The sequence below is a fragment of the Clavelina lepadiformis genome, chromosome 4 (genome assembly GCF_947623445.1).
Source record: "Clavelina lepadiformis chromosome 4, kaClaLepa1.1, whole genome shotgun sequence".
NCBI classification, from domain to species: Eukaryota; Metazoa; Chordata; class Ascidiacea; order Aplousobranchia; family Clavelinidae; genus Clavelina; species Clavelina lepadiformis.
The window spans coordinates 24954574-24975253 of NC_135243.1; the positions used below are offsets into that span (position 1 = coordinate 24954574).

The 20680-nt window shown below is 38.8% G+C and overlaps 5 protein-coding genes across 9 annotated transcripts; 2 read left to right on the top strand and 3 right to left on the bottom strand.

The window, feature by feature from the left end:
• Nucleotides 1–1175: 1175 nt before the first annotated feature.
• On the top strand, nt 1176–4991 carry LOC143453373 (uncharacterized). Of its 4 annotated transcripts, none has more exons than XM_076954694.1 (11): nt 1218–1302; nt 1385–1460; nt 1659–1806; nt 3062–3246; nt 3579–3726; nt 3803–3866; nt 4013–4175; nt 4282–4442; nt 4504–4674; nt 4789–4862; nt 4932–4991. In XM_076954694.1, the coding sequence occupies exons 1-9, from the start codon at nt 1295–1297 to the stop codon at nt 4643–4645; spliced, it is 1095 nt and encodes a 364-aa protein (XP_076810809.1). In that variant the 5' UTR covers nt 1218–1294; the 3' UTR covers nt 4646–4674; nt 4789–4862; nt 4932–4991. The 4 variants fall into 4 exon arrangements, with proteins under 4 accessions (XP_076810807.1, XP_076810811.1, XP_076810809.1 ...); XM_076954695.1 differs by having other exon boundaries at nt 1219–1302; nt 1388–1460; XM_076954692.1 differs by having other exon boundaries at nt 1176–1460.
• A 3473-nt stretch (nt 4992–8464) lies between these two features.
• LOC143452847 (protein CFAP20DC-like) lies at nt 8465–12619 on the bottom strand. 2 transcript variants are annotated; one of them, XM_076953981.1, is made up of 9 exons: nt 12227–12619; nt 11096–11358; nt 10823–10971; nt 10596–10757; nt 9560–10438; nt 9391–9486; nt 9142–9324; nt 8919–9065; nt 8465–8848 (listed from the first exon to the last, which is right to left on the bottom strand). In XM_076953981.1, the coding sequence occupies exons 1-9, from the start codon at nt 12436–12438 to the stop codon at nt 8648–8650; spliced, it is 2292 nt and encodes a 763-aa protein (XP_076810096.1). In that variant the 5' UTR covers nt 12439–12619; the 3' UTR covers nt 8465–8647. The 2 variants fall into 2 exon arrangements, with proteins under 2 accessions (XP_076810096.1, XP_076810095.1); XM_076953980.1 differs by having other exon boundaries at nt 8465–8851; nt 12227–12615.
• Nucleotides 12620–15177: 2558 nt separating this feature from the next.
• LOC143451791 (peflin-like) lies at nt 15178–17976 on the top strand. Its single transcript, XM_076952526.1, has 6 exons — nt 15178–15335; nt 15553–15657; nt 17007–17134; nt 17281–17430; nt 17489–17657; nt 17719–17976. Exons 1-6 carry the CDS (start codon nt 15327–15329, stop codon nt 17758–17760), a joined length of 603 nt encoding a protein of 200 aa, XP_076808641.1. The 5' UTR covers nt 15178–15326; the 3' UTR covers nt 17761–17976.
• A 147-nt stretch (nt 17977–18123) lies between these two features.
• LOC143451792 (uncharacterized) lies at nt 18124–19405 on the bottom strand. The gene is made up of 4 exons (XM_076952528.1): nt 19282–19405; nt 19059–19186; nt 18592–18716; nt 18124–18429 (listed from the first exon to the last, which is right to left on the bottom strand). The coding sequence occupies exons 2-4, from the start codon at nt 19155–19157 to the stop codon at nt 18315–18317; spliced, it is 339 nt and encodes a 112-aa protein (XP_076808643.1). The 5' UTR covers nt 19158–19186; nt 19282–19405; the 3' UTR covers nt 18124–18314.
• A 158-nt stretch (nt 19406–19563) lies between these two features.
• Nucleotides 19564–20622, bottom strand: LOC143451790 (uncharacterized). Its single transcript, XM_076952525.1, has 4 exons — nt 20367–20622; nt 20114–20294; nt 19830–20042; nt 19564–19765 (listed from the first exon to the last, which is right to left on the bottom strand). Exons 1-4 carry the CDS (start codon nt 20548–20550, stop codon nt 19702–19704), a joined length of 642 nt encoding a protein of 213 aa, XP_076808640.1. The 5' UTR covers nt 20551–20622; the 3' UTR covers nt 19564–19701.
• Nucleotides 20623–20680: the final 58 nt, after the last annotated feature.

Here is a 20680-nt window from a genome sequence, read left to right on the forward strand (position 1 = left end):
CACCAGCTATTGTATATAGACGAACTACATGATCGCTTTCTACTGGAGTTGTGTTTTTATTTGTTTTGTCGCTTATTGTTTTTAGTTGTTGTCACTCGCGCGTGTGATGCCGCCGGCTTTCGATGTCGATTGCATTTTTGTCTCGCTTCCTCCTTCACCTTCGAAAATATTGTGCTGGGTCAAACATTTCAAGCCGCACAGCTGTTTATTTGTGCTTATAAGCGCGCAGTTATAATGAAACCTGTCATGGTTTGAACATTTTCAACCAAGTTTTCGTCAAAGTTTCTGTGACGATTGTTTATCACGTGACGATTCCTTTCAAAGCTGATTGGAGGAAATATATGGCGTGATTTCAGGGTTACTAACGTTCCACAAATATGACCCACGTACGGGAGCATTTTCGCAATAAACATGCACTTTGCGAGCTTACATACATGGCCGTCACGCATGAATACTTTGCAACATGATGACGTTTTTCCTCATATGCTTCTTGATTAACGACAGTTTGCAATTTTTTTGGCTCACATTTTTGTCAGTTGTTGCTTAACTATCGAATATTAGTCAAAAATAATTTGAGCTCAGCAACATAAAGAAATCGTTAACTCAGTGGCTATGTGGTCGGCTACGTTGGACCCTCATTAGAAACACCAATAAAGATAAACCAAAGCTCACTTTACTGTTGTGTAAAATGGAACCCGATGTTTAAGTGACGAACCAAAGAAAATCCTTTTTTGTTCAGTTGGCAGTAATTTACAGCCTTGTTTGTCACGTCACAATTACTTTCAAGTGTTATGAAACGGTTTGACCTGGCATCGCGAATATCATCTTCGACCGTTCATGGCGATTCACTTTTGTCACTTACAGAAATAAATGATGCCAGTTATGTTCGACATTGGCAGTAGGGCTGTTCAGGTTGAGACCTCATTGTGCGAACCAGAAATTACTAAACCAACCAGTTAATTGTGAGCTTGCCTCTCTCATTTGTTGCTCTTGGAGTGATTATGCCGGCAACATACTGCGTGTTGGTGCAAAGAACGCTACAAGTAGGCAATATTGCAGATGTAACGCTGATTGCTTTAATTGCATTGTTTCATCACAGCCATTTATTTCCTTGAACAGTCATTCTTTGTTTGTTTCTTATATGACGCATCATGCCACATCCGCTAAATTTACAGTTAATCGCATCTTTATAATTTCAGTTGTATCAGGCGAGGGAACCAGACGCGAGTAAAATGTTTTTCGATTTCATCATTTTTGTTCTTGTTGGATTGCTGGGAGCTGAAGTGGATGCGGAATGTACAGGTAACTCTAATAATCTTTTCCTAATATCTGATTCTTTTGAACTTCCTGCGTCATGTTCTGTGTTCGACGTCTCTGTTACAAGAAGCGTAACTGGAAAGACCTTCAGTTTTGTGGCGAAATATTCATTTTCGTCAGTTTCTCTCGGATTCCAATGCTCGGTGATTTAATTTGAAATATTCAGAGTCGATGATTTAAAATTTTGTCTAAATACACAAAATCAGTAATAATAATAATATAACTTTGTTAAGTTTAGTTTAGTAAGAATCAGTTTGTTAATCGCTCTATTGATATACAATGACAATAACGTAAGTTTTTTCCCAGTTTGATTTATTTTGTCATAATATAACTTTGTTTAGTTTTATAACGGAAATTCCACCTCTGACCAACTTTTGGGTACAATTGGAGATTCGTTTGCCGGTTTGGTCGAGTTGTTTCAAGATTCCACAAATGCATTCGTGCAATGTGTTGACACCAGGGCAGAGGTTTACGTCTTATTTGTTACTGGTGGGTGCTGATGGTATTATTTAAGCATAAATATGTTTTGGAGGCTTGATCCAGTGAAAATGAAATCAAAAGGCTGAATTTTACGCCTAAACGTTTATTACTATTTCAATTTGAATTTACGGACAACATTCGCTCCGCAAAGTTAATTGAAAAAACTAAACAATACATTAGGCTATACAACTCTGCTTAAAACCATAAGATGGCGGTTCGATGTAAAGGTTTTTTCTTTAAACGACAACGATGGTCAGCAACGGGAAAAGTTTACGAAGATGAGCCGAGTTGTCATCACGTTATCATATCATATCATATCATATCATCATGAATATCATCGTAGCTTGTTTCAAGTCACTTTCATAACTTTTTATGATATTGATCGAGTTGTTGTAGTAACTTAACAGGAGCTTTGAAAGTGAAAATTATTAAACAGTTAAAGCGAGAGACATGTCCTAGCACAAGTTGGCCTTAAATAAAAATGAAGTTGTCAGCAAATACACTGGTGAAAAGAATTGTATTAATATTATGTAGTGGTTAAGCAATCATTGCTATAAATAAGTGCAAAAAAACGTACGTTTATCGCTTAATTATGACGAAGATGGCGGTTCTTATTACATCACAATAACAGAAACATTTAAAAAAATATTTGTCAATAAATATATCAGTGAAAGGATTTTACTGATATGTTTTATTGATATAATCAAGAAAAGCTTCAATTTACCACAAACTTAAGTCACTAACATTGACCGAGTTAAACCTTGTAGTGCCAACAATCATTTAATGTTTGCTGGTTGTTGCGTTGCCTGAATGTTCATTGGCTGGTTGAGATTGTGATCTTGTTATTATGGTCTCGTTGCTATCTTCGCTCATTGGCTGCTATTTTCTGCCTTGACCCTTATTTTAAGAGTTTTGGCGTTTTTCCTTGGTTTTGCGGTTGACAACAAGTTATAAGATTTAAATTTCACAACAAAGTCGATTCGGCCACAAATAGAAAGTTAATTTGTTGTAATCATTCTTAATTTGCTCCAAACAACTCTTAATGCTGTTCATTATTATCAATTATCAATTAGTAAAGTTTTTACCTACATTTAACTGCTTTGCAAGCGCCTTTGCTTTGCACTTGAGAAATGCTGAGTTGCTCTAAAATTTGGAAAAAAAAATTCTGATTTGGTTACTTTACTTAAAAAATTGAGGAAAACAAATCCAGAAAATTAAATTGAGGATTATTAATCAATCAAAAGTGCATGATTTTATCTTTTAGTGCCATATTCGAACGTAGAATCGGAAGTTTTCGAGGACATGCCACTGATAGAAGTACAGTCACCATCATTTCCTCAAAATTATCCCACCAATTACGTCCAGGAGACGGTGATAAAGAGCAGCCAATCAACAAATTACACCGTGTCTTTTAATTCCATGTTTGCTCTTAATGACGATCAACTTTCTGTAAGAATAATAAGAACAATTACTTCAATATTGCTTGCATGCATGCATGTGTATGTTACGTCACAATTGCGTTTGTTGTTTACAAGCAGATCTTTACCTAGCAATTTAGAAATAATTTTTGCCGTTTCGCAGTAGGCTACACCTAAAGAAGCAAGCTTATGCTTGCGAAAGCTCGTGTAGAAGAATCTAAAATATTGTTAACCTTCAGAGTGCCAAACTATATTCTGCTTTTTAATGTTACTTCAAAATTTGGTTAACATGGTTCAGACAACATCTACTTCAACTTTGTTAGCTTAGTAAATTGAACGTCGTTTTCCCAAACAATGACGCAGATAATATCGGATGAAGGAACGGAATTGACTTATTTTCTAACAAGCGGGGCTCCGGCCCCGTTCAACATCACAGGAAAAGAAATTCAGATACAATTTGCCTCTGGCGATAGTGGTACAGCGGCAGGATTTCAAATCACATTTGAAGCAAGTGAGCAAAGTTATTTTTAAGATGTAAGATTTACAATTCTTGCTTAACCGTCGTTTTTATGATATTTTGCCACAAGTTCCAACAACTCCACCAGCAGCGAACAAACTTTTTTGCGGCAGTCAAGGACAGGTCAATATCAGGTGGTTTTGACGTTTAATGTTAAGTTTTTAATAAAATTATTTTCACCAAAATCATAACTGCGTTCATAATTCTTGCTAAACTTTTGTTTCCTATTATGAAAAAAATTGACTTCTCTGCGTCATAACCATGCTGTTGGTGTTTTTAGTTTATCAAACCAAACTGCCAACGACTTGTGCGGAAATGATGATGGTTACGTCATCATCAGCGCAACTCCTGTTGACGATGTGAACTCAGTTGAACCCGAATGTAGGGCAGATGCGAGTGATCCAAATTTCAACCTTGACCTGTCCGACTGTTCTATATTGAAGGTGATTTATTCATCATCATTTATCCAATTCATTAAGAAAATTAAATCAAATTTTATAATGTCCTCAGCCTTTTTATATTAAAATTTTTCTATGACGTGCAACTTAGGTCATAAGCGACGTCATCAAAGCGCATTTTCCTCTGCGATGTCTTTCTAAATTGAACGAATCTTCACCGATCCAGCGCTACGTTGATGGATGCCTCAACCTGACGTGCGAGTACAACAGGACAGAACTGCTTGAAGCTGGAGCGATTGTTCCCGAGATCAAGTGAGTGTTCGACGTCTGTTGCAACATGTTGACGCTCGTTGCATTGAACAACTTTCAACAGGAAAGTGGCGCTGGATTCTGTTGAACAAGAAGGAAGATTCGGAGTTAAAATTTACTTCACCAAAAATCAGTCTTATTCTGATAAACTGGATGCGGGGCTGAGGTCAAGGTTCCGGATCTCGTCTATACAAAAGTGGAACTGAGTACACCTGACGAAGCTCTGCATGTTCAGGTTTGAAACGCTGTGCCCTGAAATTACCTAATCTCGATCCTTACAAATACTTTCCCTGAGATTGCCATTATACGTCAGTGATGACGTCATTTTAAGATAACATTTTTAATTTAGTTAAAGGAATGTTGGGCGACACCAAGTGAAGACCCTGATGATGAAGGAACAAGATATGACATCATTAAAGACAGGTGACCAGGTTAAGATGTAATAATAACCCTTGTTACATATTTCTTGACTTCTCTATTTTATTTTAAAAGTTTCCCAGCTAATAACCCATTTGAATCTGATGACGCAATTGAAATTGACCGGAACTACATGAAAGATTACGCTGCTTTCAATTTTAAGGCCTTTGTGTGGTCAAATAATTTAGAGGGAGCAATCTACGTTTATTGTCGCGTCACAATATGTCACGAGGATGTTGACTCTGGATGTCCAGCCGGAGTAAGCAGTGGTCGCTTGTAACGATGGATTTTTTTGTTATACCTTTGTTTGAAAATTCTAATTGTGTTCGTTCATGAAGCTTTTAATTTTCATGTCACAATCAGCCAAGTGGTAACCAGACGAAGAAACGTGACGTGGCATCACTTGATTCGCTCCTTGTTGCATCCGGACCTATCTTCATCAGCAAGAGCAAGAAGAAGAGTTGTGAAGAGGTAACATCTCACGCGACATACTTGAGGAAGATTTTCAACTTATCGTTGTTACGTTTCTTTATAGTCAAACGGTGGCTGCAGTGACGTGTGTGAGATGCGTAACGATGACGTCATGTGCATGTGTTATGAGAGAAGATCTCTCGCTGAAGATGGAGAAACATGTCAAGGTAAAATCAAAACGATTTTTCCATTCCTTATATTGTATTGACGTCATTTATTACGTCAGATGTTGAGAAGTACGAAGTTGTAGTCGGTGAAGGCGATTGGTCGTTCCTAGTTTGCGTCATCGCAGCATCCGTCATCGTGGTTGGATGCTTGCTTGTGTGGAGCAAGAAAGATGGAAAGAGCAAAGATGGCTTCCCAAGTCTTATTTGAAATCGATGAAATAAACGAAGACCACGTCATGTCTACTTTTGTGATGATATTATAATTAATGTAATATACGGGTTAAATAAGATTTGGAAATCTCGTCTTTAAGTATCGAATCAGCGAAGCGTAACACTGCGTCATTATAACTTCCTGATTATTGTTTTAAAGTTGTGACGTAGATGTCGTGCTTGTCTTTTTTGCATACGTTTAGTTTGCAGTATAAGTTTTCATTAGCGTTTATTATTATGCAGTTATCAATAAGCAAAATGTCTACTAAGATCAATGCTGTAAAATGGACGTCTTTATGCTGTTTCTGAGCCAATGTTTTGTCTAAATGTAATCGTTCAAAGAAGGATCAATACAATCAGTTTATACAGTTGTCATTCTTGTTAAAACTTTCAGAAAAAGTTCATTGTCAAGTTAGACAACTTTGTTGTCATCTTCATAAAACAATAATTATTCGTTAAGTTGAACAAATATGTATAAGATTGAGAAAAGCAGACAACGACCTCATGGGAGTCATATACCATCGAGCTGTGGGTCAAGCTGTCAAGATCAACAACCATATGCAGTATGCACCAGGGCGGGCAACTTCTTCGGTCGGCGGGCCTGATATGAGAAAATGAAGTACTTGGCGGGCCGGATTCCTGAATAGATTGGAACGCAGCTTTGTCTTATTAATGTTCATGGTCGAAAATGTTTGCTCATAAATGTATGTAGACCCGAACAGAACAAGTAGATTCATGGCCATCTTTCTCAGGTTGGCAAACTTGGACTTATTCAGTGACGCAATACAGGGATTGCGGCAGAATTTGGCGGCAGGCCACATTATCATGTAAGACCGGAAACTGTCTGCGAGCCGCTCAAAATCCCGCGGGCCGTATGTTGCCCGCCCCTAATATAAGATATACACCTATTCCATAACAAAGTCATGTTGATCTAAGTTGTATAGAAGCAAAGTAGAACGAACTCGATAAAATGAACGATAGAATGAAAATCTGCATAGACACGCGTTAATGCAAGATGTTTAGGCTATACGCTAATTTAGACTGTTAGAGGTTCGTATAAAAATGTGAAGAATGCAGAGTTTTTAAATGGAAGTCCCCAGACTGGAACGATTGTATGGCATTAACCGCCACGTAGTCATTGCACGCCTTAACGGCGTTGACAGATCAATGGGATGACATCATAGAGAAGGACTCGATCGAGCAAGAACATGATGAGCGAGATCGCGACTTAATTGCTGCTCGTCACGTCACGCGAGGTTCAAAACTGAACAAAGTAAATACAGAATAAGAGTTCAGCGGGTCCTGGGGGCATTTGACCTCAAGCAACAAACACGTTTTCACCAAAACAGAAACTTTGGGAAAACAGGACCTCAATAACTTTACTCTGGGGTCACCAGTTTTAAAGGTCGTCAACCCAAGCGTGCTCATCAAAGCTTCTGCTCATGCACGAAAGATCGGCATTGGAGCGGTCTGGCATCAATATTCGACAAAGTGTGATATTGTGATGTTGCACAGAAACCAACCAACGTCAAAACGAGCTATTGATGCCGCATAAACTTGCTCAGTCACCTCGGGCTCCCCCCAGTGGCACAATGAAGGTTATGACCAGTCTATTCAGTCCTTACCCTCTGCTCGTAAATAACGTTCCGCGTTAAAAGTGTCCACATGACTGACGAGCGTTGATGCGGACGATTATAGACTCGGTAACCTACATTAGGGCTGGGATCAAGTGAGAAATTACTTATTACTAGGGCAAGTTTTTGCAACTTTTGCAACTTTTTTTTACAGCTTCCGGCAGCTTCCTAAATACTCAGAATTTATGTAGTATGATGTTTTAAGCTGTTTGTAGGAATTTTATATTGCAACTTTTTTCTATTTTTCATGCAACTTTTATTAAATATTGCGCAAAATGTAAAGAAGTGATTTAAAAAACATGCTATAAAACTTTTTCTAGTATACAGTATTTCTATTCTCTTTGCTTTGCATAACAAAGAGATATGTGTTGGATTAGGTGCATCTCAATGTTATCTATGACGCAACACTTGGCTTGCAAGCTAGAAGTTCTACAACCCCAGCCAAGCACGACAGTGCCCGAACTAAATTAGAATTGGAAGTATGACTTGGCTTTTGGCCAAGCCCGCACAAACGGAAACAGGTTGTGTCTAGTTTTTCGAGGTCAATTTTTGTTGAGATTGCTTAGTTAGTTGCAGACCTAGGGGGTTTGGGGTGGGGTATTTGACTTGTTTTGGGGGGAGGGGAGGGGTGGGTTAACGCTTTGCTATTTGTCTTTTTGCGGAAAATTATTTCCGCATTGCGTTATTTTCTTGCTGCGTGCCGGAAAAAAATGTTATTTTCGGCGGTCTCGCCAGGCAGTCTGTGAAATGGGAAAGTACCAAATTTGACAGCTCTACAGGAGCTGACAGTGAAATCCTGTCATGTAGGTTTCAAACCTAAAGAACATAAAAATGTATGCATGATCGATTGTATAGCGAAGAAAGAAACGGAACAAGCAGACACCCTGCACATCTTAAACTGTTGGGTTATACAACGAATCCTTTCGAATATCTCATACCCTAATGCTTTTAAAAACTTGTGCATAAATGCAACTTTTTACTGCAACTTTTGTTAAAATTAAGTGCAACTTTCTCACGTTTTTAGTGCAACAAAAACTTGCCCTACTTATTACCTTTTACTCTTTGTGCTTCATTTTACTAACTTAGAAGTAGATTGAGCACAAGTTCTAACAAGAAGCAAGCACAGTGCCGGGTGCACAGTTTTATTGGCTCGACACAGTATAAAGTAGGAATTAGTACAAACTCCTAGAAATTCAATTCTATTGAAGAAATTATATAATCTATAAGAATATACAAGACAATGCTATAAAAATAGATATCATATAAATATATGATGCGGTAGGAGTAGATGGAGCGAGATGAAGAAAATTCAATTTTTCAATTCGTAATACTTTCCGTTCTTGGGATCAAAGTAGCAGTTGAGACAGGGATCGTACATGAGGTCCAACATCTCTTCTTCATCAGTTTCCGCTCCGTTTGAGCTTTTAATCGAAACCGAACTACTTCCATCAGACAACCCCATCGAATCTGACTCGTTCCCGCCGGACTCTACATCCGAATAACTCTCCTTCTTCTGTCAACAGGCACATTTAGCGCGTCGCTATGACGTAGAGAAATAGCCTTTATGACGTCACACTTACCTGCTGAGTTCTGGTGGAGGGAAGTATCATAGGCGGGCTGAGAAGATTTGCCCAATCACGTGGGTTTGAATGGTCCAATAGCAAACCGTCGAGAGCTCGATTAGCTTGACTCGATGGATCATTTCGTTGCATCTCTGCTTCGTAGGCCTGAAATTTATCACATGCCTGTGATATGGGGTGTGCAAGGAAACTTCAGACTTTATCAGTGGCGATAGGTGCACACCTGGGGTTGCATGGGCGGGGGGTGGTGATAGGTGCTCCAGCTTATCTCCAGACTATCATTGAAGTGATCCTGGTAATTCACTTTTTCCTCCATCCTCCTCTTTGGATCATCCAGGGCCTCATCTTCCTCCATCCCTAGCTTCATATCAGCGAGCACTTGCGCTTCTAACGACTCGTTTCCAACCTAATCGAAAATTTTATCAAGTGAATGCAAACAAAACCTAACGTAGCAAGTGTTCCTAGCACTCACTTGAAAGCCATTCGATTCCGGAAATTTCATTACTGGGGGGATCTCCCTCACACTTCTACGACTAAGCAAGACACTGGTTTGACTCCCATCGAAGTTCTACGAAAGAAAAGTGTCAACGCTTTAAAAGTTTTTATGTGTATATGTCCAAGCTCCAGATTATTTAACAAACCTCAGACTGTGGAGGACTCGTGTCGCTTTCTAGAAGATTCTTCTGTGAAATATTTGAAGTTCTATCGTCACTTTGAGGTTCGTTGATTGAGCTTTGGACGAGAGTATCAACCGATGCAGTTAACGTTGCATCTGAACTTCTCAACGATATAATACTTCTATTGACAGGTGGCTTGGTGAAGTTTTTGTTTGATCGGGCAGCATCCGTGTAACGAGAACTGTCATAAGCCGGAGATGAAGATAATCTCGATATGTCCGGCGACAGAGAAGATTGCGGCTGCATCAGTTGCTTCACATCCTTGTCAACCTCATTGAAGCCCCTGGACACTTTGAGCAGAGGATTTGAACTTCTTCTTGGACTGGGAGTCTTTCTGATGATTCGCTGGAGGATTTTGTCCTCATCATCAGTTGATGAATCTTCTTCAATCCCCTCTTTCTTTGATCCGGAATCTGTGCGTGTGCGAGGAAGTGTGTGAGGATGAGATGTAAATCGGAAGACACTTCCCCCATCAACAGGAGGACCTTCATCAACTTGATCTGGATAAAACTTCAACTCTTCATTGAGCTTTGTGGTGACATCATCATTGACATCACCCGATGAGTGGCCATGCTCAGTGAAGCGATGCGTGGAAATGTTTTTGAGACTCTTCACGACTCGTTTTGTTTCTCTCTGTTTAAAACTTGACTTGAATGTTGACTTTTGGCTCGGGTCATAATTTTCTTTCATGTCATGATGACTCAGCAATCTCGCTTTACTGGAATGAGTCTGTCGAAGCGAGCCACGATTGGTTAACAAATCTGACGAGTCATGCACCCTTTCCAGACGGGCCGATGATGGTCCGTTCTTTCCACGAATGCTGCGTGTCGACTCAAGCGGAACCTTGGCATAAATATGATAACAATTGATCCATAATTTATTCACATGTTTACTTGACTAATTTGAAAAGAAACAGAAATATGACAATACATAAACAACCACAATAAATCGATATTATCTCAAGAACGTTGGAATCCTCCTAAGTCGCTACTGCACCAACCTTTGTTCCAAACGCGATTTGTGTTGGATGATCTCGCGCCGACATTCTTCTGCTGTGGCTCAAGTCTTCGCTGGATGACGACCAATATCCTGATGTCTCTCGCGTCTCACTCCGCTGAGTTTTTAATCCAAGATGGGTCCGAATTTTGCCAACAGAGATCACCTGAGAACGGCAGAATATTGATCATTGGATCATCTCGGGAAAACTATTTGTGATGTCATAGTTACTTGTGTTGCAAATGGCAGGGAGGTGGCGAACTGGAGGTTGCTTGGGATGGTTTCGATGTGAAAGTTGCTGATCTCTTCGTCGTCTGAAGACAAAGTGGTGTCAAATGGTTGACATTTTAAAGTGAAAACTCTTCGAAACCTGCAATTTCCTGAAAAGACAACAGATTATAAAACAGTCACAAGAACATGAACCAGAACATGTCTTACATTATTTTACTTCAAAACACAACAACGTCCGAGAAAAATAAATTTTATGATTACAAATTTTCTCACCGCTGATCGAGAAACAATCCAGATTGTTGAAAGTTTGACCAGGAAAAGCGTCGGACAAAATGGAGACGAGGTCGAAGCATAGATTGACCCAACTATCTCGCTTAATCAAAGAAAGAGGAAGTTTGGCGTGCAGAGGAGTTGCTGAGATCTCGCGAACAGAAGTCGAAAGAACAACTCTGCGCTTGTTCCCGCCAACGTCTGTCATCATCAACTCGATGGCAAAGTCTTTTGAAATTGGAACAAAGACTTGAGTAACAAGATACCTGCACGAAAATTCAGTACATTCTAAAAAAGGTAAGAACGGAAAGATCCATCCGCTATCATTGTGCAATACATTAGGCTTATCCATACATGAAAGTTAATACATTAGGCTTATCCATACATGAAAGTTAATACATTGTACGGTATCACTTAAAAACGTAATCTAATTTTGTTCTAAGAAAATGCTTTGATATTGTGGTTTAATCTTTATTAATTTAGATTTATTAGTAACAAACACCTAAAACTTTAGTAGTTTTATAAAAACTAGATTAATTGTTTCCAACCCGACTTCTGGTACATGCAATGGATGTCAAATTGCTCAAGTTGGCATTTGAATGATGAGTATGTATGTTTCAATATTATAACATTATGCTTAGTTTATGTATTCTCACAAAGTAATAGATGTCACATTTATATGCTGACAATTTTTGCATGAGAAGCTCATTCTCGTGGGTTGGAAGACTATTAAAATATTTTTTCCTACATGTCAGTTTTCGTTTTAATGATTAATAAATCTCATAGCCGCAAAAAAATTAGCTAACAGTGGTTTTACATTAACTGGATTAATTTTCTCCAGAACTACTTCTGGTACATGCAATGCTAAGATCCTTAAGTGAGTATTTCTTGAAGTTCCGAAAAACAAAAATATAAATGAACACAGAATTTATAGCGAAGTGACGATTGTCTAAAATGATCTTACCAAAAAATTTTATGCATGATTTGAAATTATCACGAAATCAAGAACGTCATATTAATTCAAATCCACTAATAAACACATTTTCAACTTAAAACTAATACAAAGGTTCAACTTTATACAATTACAGTTAACGGCATTGTAGCCTATTACAGAGCCAAGAAAATAAAACAAACCTCTGAATAAGGCATAATGATTGTTTAGAATCCTTGATTGGGAAGTTGAGTTTTGAAGTCGTCGTGCTTCCTTCCAAGTAATAAATAAAGCCCTTCACTTCCTTGTCATAGACACGTTTAGCCGCCACATTTCTCACGTTTGCCAACGGATCTTTCCCACCAGCACTAAATACTTCAACGTAAGCACCTCCCTGGTACTCGTTCTTAAACATTTTGCATCACAATTCTCTTATTTGATACAACCCGACATGGTGTCAATCTAAATAGACCCGAGTTACAGTTTGAGTCGAACTTAACAATGAAAATTGTCGATCCACTTTGATTTTTTTATAAATTGCAAACAAAGTGACTATTTCACCGGCATCCGTCCACCAAAGTTGCAGAATCACAATACAGTGACTGGCAACTTTTCGCAGATGGTTTTTTGACTCCGTTATATGCTGCGAGGTTGGCTGTAGTAGTAAACTACTATTGAGCTTATATGCTAGAGGCCTCGAGTTCGATTCTTGCCATTGTTTTATTTATATAATTTTTTTGTTCAAATTTACTTTTAATTTAATTTAGTCAAGAGAGATGAGAGTTTGGGGCGGAAATTAATTTTAATTTATTTTAGACTTAGGAAAAAAACGTGACTTTTAGTTGAATAATAGCGTTTATTCCAGTTCACATGATAGCTTATTAATTTTATTATGAGAATTGTTAGTTTGGGTCAGGGAGTATTAGTTTTAGGTTAACCGGCTAGCCCAGTGGTTCTCAAACTTTTTTAAAAGAAAGCACGCAACGGTTTCCTAGCAATTTTGTAATTGCCTCACGGTCCCTTAAAAAATCAAAACAAATAAACACAAAACAACACGTTGGTTTTTAGGGTATCAATGTGACGGGTGTACCTGCTTCTTTGCAACCAGTTCAGCAATTTTTGGTTCCGTTTTGGACAACGCAGTCCTAATATCGTGAATCACATTCAACCGGTTTGGAGATTTTGGCTTGGTGGCAAGTAGTGCCGTGTTTTTGGAAGGTGCTTCGCGGTCCCAGAAAATTGTCTCACGGACCCCAGTTTGAGAACCACTGGGCTAGCCATTTACCAAAGTAGCTCTTTTCAATACGATAACTGGCTACCGATGAAATAGAAGCTGCAAATTGCAAATGTTTTGGATAATGAACTGAAAAGGCTATGCTCAGTTGACTAACTTAAACCCAGTTACTCAAATTGTGACCTCATCAGGTTGTTTATTTCCATATTAACTGCGGTGAAATTCCTTCGTTTACACTAGTTTGCTTTGCGCTTAATCACGCCTCCTTAATTGCTTCTCCGCCTTATATGTGCTGGTCCCATCGATAGAACGTCATTCCAGTAGTAAGCGCAGTGTCGATGGGTCGGCTGTTCAACAGTATGAGTTCAGATATATATATACCGGCAAGTGTTATATATCTTTCATGTTTTGCCTAACTGATTCTATTTGTTTTTACGACTGTTCGGTTTTGTTTTAATAAAACCTAAGTTACTTGAATTAGTGTTTGAGTTTCGAGGTCATAACATTAACCCAACATAATCTGTAGCTATACAAAGATTATGGTAGCCTACATAAGATCTTTGCAAACAGACAAACCTTAGGCCTATGATGGCTTTCATGGAATAATAGAAAAAATAAAAACAAAACATATAAAATACGGGGCAGGCCGCCAAGCAACAAAAACCAACGGCAGTGTTCAGACGTTTGAAAGCAAAATAAACAATTTGCAATTTGTTTCGCCTAACCGGCGACTTTCCTGTTGACTGCATCATCCACTACAGCCTTGGCGTAACAGGTTATTGGCTTTGATAATTAAATTACCAGTAACAAACAAAACGCAAATTAATATTTCTGTAACATGTCGCCTACATTTTAAGCCTTAGCTTAGGGCATTGGTCTGCAGGCCTCGGCTAAGCAATCAGCAAATTTAAACCAAACAAACAAACAACGGTGCACACTTATGCTTGGAAATAGTGTTTTTAAAAATTCATTTCGAAAAAGTCTGTTTTTTTAAATTAAAAACTGTCTACAAAATGTTGAAAGACATTTAAATATGATTAAAGAGCCAATGAAATCAATTTATCTATTGCAATATTGACTGACAACTTTACAAACATGTCACAACCAATTTCGTTGGTGAGTGAGCGTCCAAATTACCGAACAACGCTAAAGACAACAAAAAATACTTAAAAGTTTTCATTTTCTTGCTGGGCTAGCATACGTCAACTTTTTTGAAAGATTTCCTACTTTTTCATAACCAAACAATCTTCCACCTTCAACCAAACCTTCCGTGGACGCTCAACAATTTTATGATGGTAGCTTTAAAAAAAAAATCGCAGATCCTGGCCAAAAATTTAAATTATGAATAGTATAAGTTAGCGCACATAGCATTAGTTCTTAACTTGGGGTAAATTTACACCTGGGCCGGCCTGTTCATCAGATTTTACAAAAAGCATTTGTGTCATCAGTTTGAACAAAAAAAATTTTAAACCATTTCCTTCATGACAATGGTTTTCAACTTTTTTTTACTTGAGAACCCCAAGCTGTAATAACCACTTTCTCGCGGCCCCCAGCTTCAAAATTGTTACTTAGAGGCTATATATGAAGAAATAAAAATATAACGTTTGCAGGTTTTTTCAGCGAGGAGCATGAGCCAAGTTCTTTTAAAAGAAATTGAATGAAGTTTATATTTCTGCATTATTGTGTGGCGGCAGATTTAGCTGACCGCGAAGTCTTTCGTCACCTTTCGTGAACCAACTGTTAATTTTTGTAAAACTGTACTATTCATTTATTTATCTTACTGGCGAAATAAATTCTCTCTTTTTCTCTTTAATTCTGCTCAGTGTTTTAATTTAAATAAGTAATTTTGTGTTTTCCTCTATTTCGCAGTAAACTCAGAAAATAATTTGCCCATTTTCAAGTTATTTTTCTTTGAAGGCTTAACCTTTAAATACCTAGCAAGCAATTGTTCGCCAAATAAACTTAACTCTGTAATCTGTATCTACTGATTGGGCTTGAATCTGAACTCAAAGCACAGGCTATTACCTACCGGTACCGGTTGCTTCACGGTCTTATATGGACTAAAAGACATGGCTTGGGTGAGCTTGTGTGTGCGATTAGACAGAATTTCTTTAGTGATTTTAAAGGGCTTAGATGTAGGCCTAATTGGACGGTTCAACTTTGCAGGCAAAATGTTAATGTCCGATACCAATGTTATTTCTACAACTGTTACGGTTGTTGCCCAATAAGCTTTCGTGTTTAGCAGCCCGTCAGCCGCTGCATGTTAAAATGTATTATATTGTTTTTTTATCGCAGCAACAGCATCAAGGCTATTATGGTGCTGCTTCAGCATTCGCAAATTCGTCAGTGCCGCAGGGTTGTCCACCTGGAGTGGATCCGACTGTATTCTACTGGTTTCAGGTCAGAAATTTACAAGCTTTCTACTATTTGCTTTATTGTGGTTATAATGTAAGCGTGATAACCAAGATTTATACCAAAACAATTTTGATGAAGAATCAAATTGCATGAAAAGTCAATTGCTACACAATCACAACAATGAAGAGTAATAATACTGTTTATAGCCTGACTAGAATAGGCCAAAGAAATGTAAGGGCTTAAGCTTTCTTATTTGTAACCTCTCACGGTCTTAACTTGGTGTAGAGCAGAGGTCGGGAACCTATCTCTCGCGAGCCAGATATGGCTCTTTTGATGACGACATTTGGCTCGCAAATAAATCTAAGCTGCCATTTCTCAGCACGACTGTTACGAGCAAAACTTTTTCTGTAATTTTTCATAACGCATTAACAGTAAGAAGCATGATATATAGTAAATTCAGACATTCATTGTCGCCTAAAATTGTTGGTTTTGCTTAAACATGCACACGTTAGTTGCATTAACTGTTAAAAAATATTACATGGCTCTGAGGGAAATACAATTACAAAAATGTAGCTTTCATGGCTCCCTTAGTTAAAAAGGTTCCCGACCCCTGGTGTAGAGCTTGCAAACAACTATTGGCTATTACTTTACAAAATGAGATTATCCAACAAAAAAGCTTGTTTTAAGAAGTAAAGTAATTTTTCTGACTGGAAAGTAGCCTAAAGCAGTTTTCAGTTTCAGTCAAGATGCGAATTTTGGGGTGATGGTGTGCACTGAAGGTTCAATTCTTTGTTTATTTATTATAAATTAGTGTGAAGATAAATAAGTTTGATGAGCACGTTGGCCAGGTGAAATCGGCAAACTTTTTCCGCTGAATATTTACGCCAAATATCAAAATAGTTTACGCCAACAAGAATATTACATCAAAATAGTTTATTTAAAAAATCTCTCCACTTAAAAATATGTACATCAAAAATTCACTTCATTAAGCTGTGTTGAAATTTAAAAAAGTTGTTAGCTTTGATGATCTTGTTGCTCAGAGGTGGCCACTCCATGACCCCTACTATAGGGCAGCAGCCATCCCATTGCTAATGTGAGTGAAAGGATTCTTTGCCACAGGACAAGAGTCATAAGAGGTTCATATGAAATTTTCTTGTTCTCAATTAATGTGCACAAGAAAGAGTTGTAATGTGCAAGGAAAGTGAAATTGGTCTTTTAATGATCACAGCATTATGACAAATAAATGAAGAATTGAGCCTCAGTGCACATAATCGAGTCCATCTTGACATCAGTGCAACCACGATTTTTGTTGAAAAATGCTGAGCTTTTTAGACCCGTTACCTCGGCATATTTATGTTTTGCTTAATCATGACTTAGCGTCGATTTTATCGCAGTCTGTTGACCAAGATCGCTCGGGAAAAATCTCGGCCCTCGAACTGCAGCGGGCGCTGATGAACAATAAGATGAAACAATTCAACCATGAAACATGCCGACTCATGATAGGGATGTTTGACTCAAACAGGTAAAATAAGTAGATTATGACTTAACAATCAAGAATTTTGTCACGTGCGGTGAATGACTTGCTTGCTGCAGGATTTTAATAAAATTCCTGCATTCTCATGTGTAAAAATATGCATTATGACCATAATTATCTCATTGTGATGTTAGAGACGGAACAATAAACTTGAATGAGTTCTCGTCGCTGTGGAACTACATCCAGCAGTGGCGGAGTTGCTTTGATTCATTCGACACCGACCGATCCGGAAACATCGACTGCCAGGAGCTCCACAAGGCTTTCCACACTTTCGGATACAAATTGTGAGTTATTGCATCATAGTGACTCAGCAGATTGTAATCCTCATTTGTTCAAATCCAGGTCTATTGATTTTTGTCGACTCATCGTTCGTGTCTTTGACAAGTCTTCGGTGAACTCGATTGACTTTGATGACTTCATCCAGGTCTGCGTTTCGCTCCACACTTTAACTGACAAGTTCCGTGCAAAGGACACAAACCAGAGCGGGTTCGTTCAACTGCATTACGAGCAGGTGAGATGTGAGCTCAGCTTCCCGACCTGCCGGTATCTTGAAATTTCTTCTTCTTTCCTAGTTTCTGGAGATGGTCTTGGACAACTCTTCGAACGTGGTCTGAATTCGTGGATTTGTTACATCGCCTTCATCTTGGTGCTTCCTTGTTCTATTTTAACAAGAAATTACTTTTAATTAACTCCAATTAATTATTTCTGCTTTGTTATCATCTCTTATTCATTCTTGTCTGCACTAACAATGTGGTTTGTGTTGTAATAATTCACTCTTTGTTTTTTTGCGCAAATTTGCTTCTTTTAATTTATAAACCTCGTTCGTCTTATACCGGGTTTGCTATGCGGAGAAGAATCTAGTAAGGGGAATCCCTAATCGCGCAGTGTGCTTGGTTGTCACGGCAGCAGTAGATGCTGGCAACGTCATGCAGCACTAGTCGAGCAGAACACGGAACTTTTACAGTCATGACGGGGCCCCTGTCCTGACGCTTGCGAGCCTGTTTGCGTCTTCCGAGCCGCCTTAAGCTCGCACCCTTACGACGTCTCGCCTTAAGCGATCGGTTAAATTCCTCCTCTCGTAAAGCAGAAGATTTCACCTTAATTTGCGAAATTGTAATTGTTTGATCATTGCATGCTTCGTCAACCACGCGTCATTTTTATTACGTCACTATCGGGCATCCCACAGCGCCCTGGGATGACCAATCAAGAGGTTGCTGTTTCTCAGAGCTTTCTCCTTCCTCCGGATGTTAGTCATCACACTTCCCGGGATCTCGGCCGGTCCTCTACGACAGGAAACTCAAGTCAAAAAAGTATTTTATTTCATGAAAATGCGCAAAATTGTGGCACATGCGGGAATTCTGGTCATTTTCTATTTCCACTTTTCCTGAATAATCAAAAAATGTCTCTTACCACATGAGATTAAGTAATGACCACAGTTCTCATACCTTTTACCGTCGCTTTTAACAGCACTAAGATGTTTTTGGAGCTCTTTCATCTTGTCATTGTGACGTTTCTGTTTCATCTCCGCATCCAGTCGCGCTTTTTCAATCGCGTTCCTTTCTTCCTCCTCCTACGTCATAAGCTCATTTATTAAGTCACAAGCGGAAGATGACATCATGACCCGAATAAGTTCAAAATAACTCCACAATATAAGCTGGTCTTATCCCTTCGATGAAGCTAATATGGGACTTTTGTTCTTTAATCAAATTTGTTGTCAATTTTCTTTTTGGAAACTCTTGGTTGGAAGTTTATTTTAAACCTTTTGGAAATTTTTCTTTTGAGACTTTCCTACTATATTGGGGTCAAAGTTCATTCCTTGAAACGCGACACATAACTCCCAATTACACTTATCAGTCGTTCTAATTATTCGCGAATGGTTTGTTACGTCATTATTGACTAGTATGACATATACCTTGACAATGTTGAGTCGATGGATGGCGGCTCTCTTCTTGTCAATTACCCTCTGACGTCGAAGCGCTTCTTCATGGAAAGCTCCACAACTTGACGCCATAATGGAAACTTTATGATCTTATAATCGACCTGTTACGAATATTAACTCAATGAAGCCTGACTCTGAGTGACTATTCAATTGCACCGAGTCAGACTGGCCTGACTCCGCGTATTAATAAACGAACTGCCTGGTCCAAATCTAATCTGAGGGTGCGGCGTAAAAGTCGCGTCCTTCAGTCAATCGCGCTCGTTCTGGATCATCGGCGCGATAACCTTCACGTCTCCACCCCCGTCACATGACTTCAACAACAATAAACTTTTGTGACGTCACAAAAGCTCGATTGTTGTATTCAGAGAACGTTCGTCTGAATTTAAGAAAAATGAAACAGCTTTAAATCCATTTATTTTTCGATGAACTTTTTGATCTACTACTTTGGCTTGACACTGTGACGTCATTGCAAAAAGTGTAAAACATTATCATTGTTTATTTCATCTGCTTTACGTAATAATAATGGTGAATTACGTAATAATGCTCTACATATAATATGGATTTTTGTTGTTGTAATGTTCTAGCTCCTGGAGTGTTGAAACTTGTCTTGACGCCATCAGTTTATGCCGCCAAACACGTCATCATTTCTTCTTTGCACTTGAACTTGGTCGTCCTTGAGGCTGAAAATAGAAACAAAATGAGAAAGGCGGTGCGCTTTATTATTACATCACACCGACAACTCACATGACGTGATAGTTTTCTTTGAACAAAACCGCTCCGCCGTCCGGGAGAGCAAAGGCAGCTTTAATTCGTCGTCCATCGCGCAAAAATTCGCGCGGGAATCGCGTGAAACTGCGCAGTGTCTGCTTGGTGCATCGCTTGCCTATCTCGGCACATTTAAAGATGAAGTTCTTGTAGATAAAGTTGGTTCCCACAACAGTTCTGTTTCCAACCACCCTGCAACAGTTAAAGTTGGAATCCAGTATTGTGAGACCGCGCCGAGAATCGAACCCGAGGCCTCTACTTACACTGGGTATGCGGCGTCGACAGTTCTACTTAAGCCAGGAAACAAATCTTTCAACTCAAAATTTGTCACTGTAACGTTATTGCCAACCAAATACAGGGTCTCATTCTGGAATAACATCGTGATGACGTCAAGACCGTCATCAGACAACAAATTGGTGGCGCCAGTGATCTCATCGGGAATTCCTGTAAATAGAAAATGACGTATGTATGCGGCTCTGACGTAATGGCTTACGTAACAAGCAATAAATCGTATACCTTCGAAATAAAACCTGGCGGGAATATCAGCGATCTTTGTAAAATTATCTCCTTTGACGTCATAAAGCGAGCTATTGTCCCCACGGAAGAAGAAGGCGAGGTCGGGAAGAATGCTCAGCGACGCCTGGAGTCGCGCGTCCGATGACGTCAACAAAAGACAAACAAAAACAACAATTGCCTTCATTTTAGTAGCCTTATGACGTAACAACTGTAGTCAAAAGTCTGGAACGATATCAGCGTGAAACTCAGTTTCAAACAAGCGTTGTAGCGGACCTCAACATTTTAGGAGGGGAAAGCCCCATGTCAAAGCTCTC

Excerpts from the sequence above, each read along its gene's own strand:
- LOC143453373 (XM_076954692.1), top strand. The coding sequence starts at position 1,233 with ATGTTTTTCGATTTCATCATTTTTGTTCTTGTTGGATTGCTGGGAGCT. Across the intron at positions 3,247-3,578 it reads TTAATGACGATCAACTTTCT|ATAATATCGGATGAAGGAAC; the intron begins GTAAGAATAATA and ends ACAATGACGCAG. Across the intron at positions 4,176-4,281 it reads CCGACTGTTCTATATTGAAG|GTCATAAGCGACGTCATCAA; the intron begins GTGATTTATTCA and ends CGTGCAACTTAG.
- LOC143452847 (XM_076953980.1), bottom strand. The coding sequence starts at position 12,438 with ATGTTTAAGAACGAGTACCAGGGAGGTGCTTACGTTGAAGTATTTAGT. Across the intron at positions 9,487-9,559 it reads CGAGTCCTCCACAGTCTGAG|AACTTCGATGGGAGTCAAAC; the intron begins GTTTGTTAAATA and ends TTTCTTTCGTAG. Across the intron at positions 8,852-8,918 it reads CCTCCACCAGAACTCAGCAG|AAGAAGGAGAGTTATTCGGA; the intron begins GTAAGTGTGACG and ends GCCTGTTGACAG.
- LOC143451791 (XM_076952526.1), top strand. Across the intron at positions 15,658-17,006 it reads CTGTATTCTACTGGTTTCAG|TCTGTTGACCAAGATCGCTC; the intron begins GTCAGAAATTTA and ends ATTTTATCGCAG. Across the intron at positions 17,431-17,488 it reads CACACTTTCGGATACAAATT|GTCTATTGATTTTTGTCGAC; the intron begins GTGAGTTATTGC and ends GTTCAAATCCAG.
- LOC143451792 (XM_076952528.1), bottom strand. The coding sequence starts at position 19,157 with ATGGCGTCAAGTTGTGGAGCTTTCCATGAAGAAGCGCTTCGACGTCAG. Across the intron at positions 18,717-19,058 it reads ATCGACTCAACATTGTCAAG|GAGGAGGAAGAAAGGAACGC; the intron begins GTATATGTCATA and ends CTTATGACGTAG. Across the intron at positions 18,430-18,591 it reads GTTAAAAGCGACGGTAAAAG|AGGACCGGCCGAGATCCCGG; the intron begins GTATGAGAACTG and ends TTCCTGTCGTAG.
- LOC143451790 (XM_076952525.1), bottom strand. The coding sequence starts at position 20,550 with ATGAAGGCAATTGTTGTTTTTGTTTGTCTTTTGTTGACGTCATCGGAC. Across the intron at positions 20,295-20,366 it reads CGCCAGGTTTTATTTCGAAG|GAATTCCCGATGAGATCACT; the intron begins GTATACGATTTA and ends TTCTATTTACAG. Across the intron at positions 20,043-20,113 it reads GTCGACGCCGCATACCCAGT|GGTGGTTGGAAACAGAACTG; the intron begins GTAAGTAGAGGC and ends TAACTGTTGCAG.